This window comes from Saccopteryx leptura, chromosome 5 (assembly GCF_036850995.1).
Source record: "Saccopteryx leptura isolate mSacLep1 chromosome 5, mSacLep1_pri_phased_curated, whole genome shotgun sequence".
NCBI classification, from domain to species: Eukaryota; Metazoa; Chordata; class Mammalia; order Chiroptera; family Emballonuridae; genus Saccopteryx; species Saccopteryx leptura.
Genome location: NC_089507.1, coordinates 71,965,671 through 71,971,670, shown reverse-complemented (window position 1 = coordinate 71,971,670; position 6,000 = coordinate 71,965,671). Strand labels below are relative to the sequence as shown.

Sequence of the window (6,000 nt, the reverse complement as noted above, 5' to 3'; positions counted from 1 at the left end):
ATTCTCTCCCTACCCAAAAGTCAGAAAAAGCATTCTCTCCCTACCCCCACCCCGCACGCCTGCATAAACACAAATACAAATTAAAAACACAGCAAAGACTTGTTTTCCCTTACTGCGCTGAAATCATACGCCCAGGCAGAGAAAGCAAGGAATTCTGTTCGAGGGGAGGAGCTTGGTTCTCCATTCTGGTCTGATCCGGGAACAGTTGTTTTCCCTCCAGCTCTGAAGAGGTGAAAATGTGTTAAGCAATGCAATAATTGTTTTTGAAACCTGCGCGTGCCTGCGTGTCTGTGTGGGGGATGGGGTGGGTGTCGGCTCCGAGAACAACCCGAATTAGAAGCCAAAAAAGTAAGGTGTGTAGCATCTGATTTCCAAAAGGGGCCGGAGAGTAAATTGGATGTGACGGTTCAGGAGTAGAACACCACAAGGGACTTCTCTCCTTCATCCCGGCGCTTGAGTGTGGAAAGTCAATTCCATTTCGAGAACGAAAAGCCTTAAGATAGCTTGGTTTCGACAACTGGAGAATTTTGTTTTCTTGTTCAGCTGATGGGAAAAACCTGCGTCTGGCAGTCCCTAATTGGTGGAAAAGAAAATGGTAATAGTGGGGCGGAAAGAGGATGTGAAGAGCCTCCTCCTGCGTCCTCAACCTGTAACTCTTCCTTACTACTCTCCTCTCCACCCGCGGGACCCTTCAGGGCTCAGGCAAGGTTACGAGCAAACAAAACACCTGGCGGATATTTAAGCAAAAACACTCTTAACGCTGTTCTACGACCATTAATCAAATTTCAGCGATCCGAGGGAAACGTGCTCTTGGCGGTGCCGATGTGACCACTTTCCCCAGCCGCCTGCCTCCTTCAGCAGCTCCCCAAAAGGTCGGCTCTGTCTTTGGTGGCTGATCCCCAGACCCCCCAGGCCCCCCGGTTGGCTCTGACGTATCGGTTCCCGTGAGGAACCTGAAGGAAAGGCAGAGACAGGGGAGGTGGGGGGATGGGAAAGAGGAAAAGATGCCAGCCCAATCCCACCCGCTCCGGATCGTTGCACGAGTCCCCGTGACCCTGAACTTGCGGGCGCCTGTAGTTGAGGTACAGCCTCCCTCCAACCCCCAACCCCCAGCCCCATCCTAGAAGAGGAGTAAAGAGCACGCGGTGCGGAAAGCAGCTGGCGCGGGGCGAGGGGCGGGGAAGGCGCTGACAAATCAGCCGCGGGGACTGTGGACGGGGGAGGAGGAGGAGGAAAAAAGAGGAGGAGGAAGAAGATCGAGACGACGAGAAGGGGACTCAAGAAAGGGGGCGAGCGACCTAGAGCAGCGACGCGGGCTGAGGTGTGTTCTGGTTTTAGAACAGACCTGGGACCGAACCTGGCCTTTAGCATCCTTGCCTTTCCCCCCGCCTCCTCCTCCGACCCCCTGTCTATTTCTCTGAGATCCTCTTGTGCTGACGACAAGGAGTGGCAATTCGACGACAGGTTCGTGGGTTCGCCTCCCACGCCTCCAGCTTCTCGTCGCTGGGTTGTGCTAACGGGCAGCCTACTCTGGGGACACCCCTGTCTTGGTGCCGCCACTGCCCTTGCCCTTTTGTGAGCTCCTAACCCTCCCTCTTTCCATTTAAATCATATTTGGGAATTGTTTAAATATTTTTAAGAGGGAAGGGGCAATCGGACATCTGAGGAGCGGAGGGACCCAGGTAAGCACCTGTGGATCTTAATGAGCAGCTTCGTAAATCCTGGAAAACACCCGGTGGGAGAAGAGTCGCTGTGGACGCCCGGCAGGGGTTCGGTGCTGCCGAGAGGACCCTCTGTGTCTCTGTGTCAAGTCTCTCTCGGAGTTGGGTACTCATCACTTTGGTGAGCTTGAGGAGAGGAAGTTAGCCGGGCTTTCCTCCGGCTTTCGACATTTGTCTCCTCTCAAATGCTGAGAGGCCAGGCTTGTCCCGGATACGCCTTTCCTGTGGGAAACGCTAGGATGCTGGACGGAGCCTGAGCATCCTATTTTCCCTTACCTTAAATCCCCTAGTCTTCCCTCTTGGTTCTCTTCGTAAAGTAAACAAGGTGGTTTGGGCAAATAATTAAATGGAAGTGCAAAGAGGGCAAGTCAACCGGTGGTAAGGGGTTAACAGGTGCGGGCGCGGGTAGGGAGCGGATTCACGCGCGCGCAGAAAACGCCCCCTCGGGTGGCGGGCGCGCGTCTCCAGACAGCCGGCGGGTGTGAGCCGGCCCAGCTCAGGGTGGATAGCTGCGGGCGGGGGTGGATGAGAGCTAGTGACAGTGGGCTCCCGTCGGCCTGAGGTTCAGCCGTACCTAGGGTGAGTAGTTCTCCTTCCCTTCTCCCTGATCAACCTATTAGCCCTCTTCTGGGATTCATTTCCAGAGTGTTCCTGACCCCATGCTTCCAGCTTCCTTTTCCTCCCTGTCTTCTAAATGTACTTCTAATTTATATTTGTCACCGTTTGAACGCTGGGAAGTTGAAACGAGGGGCCCGTCTTTTCATAACTCCGCTTTGGAAATTTAGTGAGAACAGCTGAGATGATTCATCCTATTCCATGTTTAGGCGGTTAGACTTGTACTAGCCAAGATGGATGGGGTATGCTCAATTTTTAACGCAAAAGCTAAAAAAAAAAAAAAAGGCTTCTTTGAAATAAGGGTACATGTAATAATAGCCTCACACGTTTGGGAGTTCTACTGATCTTTTCAGGGTGTTTCTAGTTTCATTTTATTTTGTTTTACCCAACAAATTGGATGCTCATTCAAAGTTTATTTTATGTTCTCCAGTGTGGTGTAAAGGAACTCATTAGGCATGGATGTATTCATGAAAGGACTTTCAAAGGCCAAGGAGGGAGTCGTGGCTGCTGCTGAGAAAACCAAGCAGAGTGTGACAGAAGCGGCTGGAAAGACAAAAGAGGGTGTTCTCTATGTAGGTAGGTGAGCTCTGAATGTCATGTTGATATTTATGCCTAATGAGCTAGGATAGTTGATGGTCTAAGTGCTGGTATTTCTCCCTTCATTAATTTTTGCATCATCGCTTGTCAAAGGATGGACCGAGTCAGGGTTATGTGTGGGTAGGTGAATGTGTATATTTGAGTTAATAGTAAAATGTGAGTGCACTCTTGTTTTTCCATATTGTTGAATTTTGTAAGAATACCTAGAACTCTTTTTGCTTTTTTAAAAAAAAGATTTATGTGCATAAGTGACTATTTTGGAGGATGGTTAAAAATTAGTCTTTTAAAAAATAGGAATATTTTAAGTGATTGATTGATTGATTTTAGCAAGAGAGGAAGGGAGGGAGGGAGGGAGGGAGGGAGAGAGAGAGAGAGAGAGAGAGAGAGAGAGAGAGAGAGAGAGAGAGAGAAACACTGAGCTGTTCCTGTATGTGCCCAAACTGGGGAATCCAAATGGCAACTTCTCCTTAAGATTATGCTCTCAACAACCAAGCTGTTTGGTCAGGAAAAAATCAAGAATATTTTTAAAAATCAAAATCATTCATGGACCTTTGGTTTTATTTGTCGTTATGACTAATATGTGTTAATTTTGGAGTATTCTTTTTTAAAAAATAAGACTTTGATATGGCCCTGGGATTCATGAAAAGAGACCTGAAAAGGGAAGGAGAAAAAGTCTTGGGTGAAGTGATTCCTTGTGACCACTTAGCAAACTGGGGACTAAGAGCTCAAGGAAGTACTTGAGGACCACTACTAATAGCTTAGAGATCTTTATGTTGTTTATTTATTAAATGATACACAAAATAAATAATGAGATTAATACTTAGCATTTCTACCCTTCCCTAAATTCTTACCTTAGAGAAAGATTCATAAAGACCCTGACTCTTTTTCTTATCTTAAACTATGTTAGGCTTGGTGATATTTTAAAAATTTTAGATTTTTTTGGAGAAGACACACACACACACACACACACATACATATATATTCATCCACAGGGACACGCACAGAAACACACATATGTGCTCACCCATGCCCTGCTCATTCTGCCTCTCCTCTTTCCCCTCTGCTCCTCTGAACTCATAGTCTCTGGTGGCCCCTGGAGCGACAGTAGCCACAGGATGATCAGAAAGGTGGAGTATGAACATATTGAGTGATGTAGAACTAGTTCTATGCCTGTGTCTGTGGGGTGAAAGGAAGCTACACTCTCTCTCCAACATAGATGCGTTGGAGAAAAGTTATTCTTAAAATAATATTTATGAATGCTTTTCATATTATTTTTTTCACTGTTCATAGACATATTGATTTATCTTAATACAAATCTTCAGTTTAATTACTTTATCAATTTTTTAAAAACTTTTAAAAATATTTTTTGTTTATTTTATTGATTTTAGAGAGACAGAGGAAGGGGGGAGAGAAAGAGGGGAAGAGAGGAACATCGATCTGTTCCTGTATGTGCCCTGACCAGGGATGGAACCAGCATCCTCTGCATTTTGGGTTGATGCTCTACCAACCGAGCTATTTGGCCAGGGTGTTTCTTCAATCTTAAAACATATTTTCAGAAAATCATTGAATTAAAGTGTTATCAGAGAAAAAAGTTATAAGTTAATTTCAAGTTCTTTCATGTGAACTGAAATTATATCTTTTTAGATGGAATTTGAAGTAGTGAATCAGTAACATGCAGATAATCAATATCTTTATATTTGTCCTCAGTTTCCAAGTTGTACAACTATATGTTTATAAATATTCTTTGGTTTCAGTTACTTTATAACTTACTAACTTTAAATTTTCTTTTTTATACTTATAATATTCACTTACTTGATTAGTTTTTAGTGAGTCCATAAATTATTGAATATTAAATGAATACATTTAAAAACTAACAAAATAAACTAATACATTTTGTTCTTTTCTAGGTAATAAACAAGTTTTTCTCATCTGGAAAACTTTTTCGTTTATTTTAAGACTTTATTTACTGATTTTACAGAGAGAGGAGAGAGAGTTGAGGGGAACAAGAATTATCAACTCATAGTTGTTTCACTGTAGTTGTTCATTGATTGCTTGTCGAATGTGCCTTGACTAAGCAAGCCCAGGGTTTCAAACTGGCGACCACAGAGTTCCAGGTCATCGCTCTATCCTCTGGGCCACCATAGGCCGGCAAAACATTTTTGTTTTCATTGTTAACTATGAGTTTGAACAAATAAAATTTTATTTTCATAGATTAATTCTGTTATTCACACTGAGATTATTATATAAAATTATAATTTGTTTATGTGTCATATTTAAAAAATTATCTTCAACGTCTATTATGGTATTTAACATATAGTATGTTCTATAAATTATTTATTAGTTATGTTTTGACATGTAATTAAAAGTTGAATTCAAACACAGGATTCAGGATGAGAAGTGACCAAGAGAAGACACAATAGTATAGTGCAATTGTTGGCAAACATTTTCTGTAAAGGGCTAGATGATAAATATTTTAGGGCATAATATCTCTGTCTCAACTGCTCAGCTTTGCTGTCGTAGTGTGAATGAAGCCAGAGACAATGATTAGTGTGCTTGTGTTCCAATAAAATTTTATTCTTACCAAAACAGGTGGTGAGTGAATATAGCTCAAAGACTAGAGTTTATTGACTACAGGTAAAAGAGAAAGAACATAAAATCTTTTTTTTTACTTAGAGGCGGGGAGGCAGAGAGACAGACTCTCACATGTGCCCTCACCAGAATCCACGGGACAAGCCCCCTACAGGGTGATGCTCTTCCCATCTGGGGCTGCTGCTCTGTTGCTCAGCAACTAAGCTATTTCAGTGCCTAAGGGAGGCCATGGAGCCATCCTCAGTGCCTGGGGCCAACTTTCTCCAGTTGAGCCATGGCTACGAGAGAGAAAGAGAGGGGGAGGAATAGAGAAGCAGATGGTCACCTCTCCTGTGTGCCCTGACTGGGAATCGAACCAGGACTCCACATGCCAGGCCGATGCTCTACCACTGAGCCAACTGGCCAGGGCCCAAACATAGACTTTACATCAGACAAACCTAAATTTTAATCAGCGCCACACCACTTATTACCTTTGGGA

General features: G+C 44.0%; 1 protein-coding gene across 5 annotated transcripts in view; it reads left to right on the top strand.

The window, feature by feature from the left end:
* The first annotated feature begins 726 nt into the window (after positions 1–726).
* SNCA (synuclein alpha) overlaps positions 727–6,000 on the top strand; it is a 141,096-nt gene continuing 135,822 nt past the window's right edge. The window contains exons 1-2 of one of the 5 annotated variants that reach the window (XM_066384724.1): positions 727–872; positions 2,767–2,912. In XM_066384724.1, coding sequence (XP_066240821.1) covers positions 2,792–2,912 — 121 coding nt within the window. In that variant the 5' untranslated portion in view covers positions 727–872; positions 2,767–2,791. Of the gene's footprint in view, positions 873–1,235; positions 1,322–1,349; positions 1,465–1,496; positions 1,683–2,224; positions 2,301–2,766; positions 2,913–6,000 lie in introns of those variants that run through there. The other 4 variants (XM_066384720.1, XM_066384723.1, XM_066384722.1 and 1 more) reach the window with 4 other exon arrangements.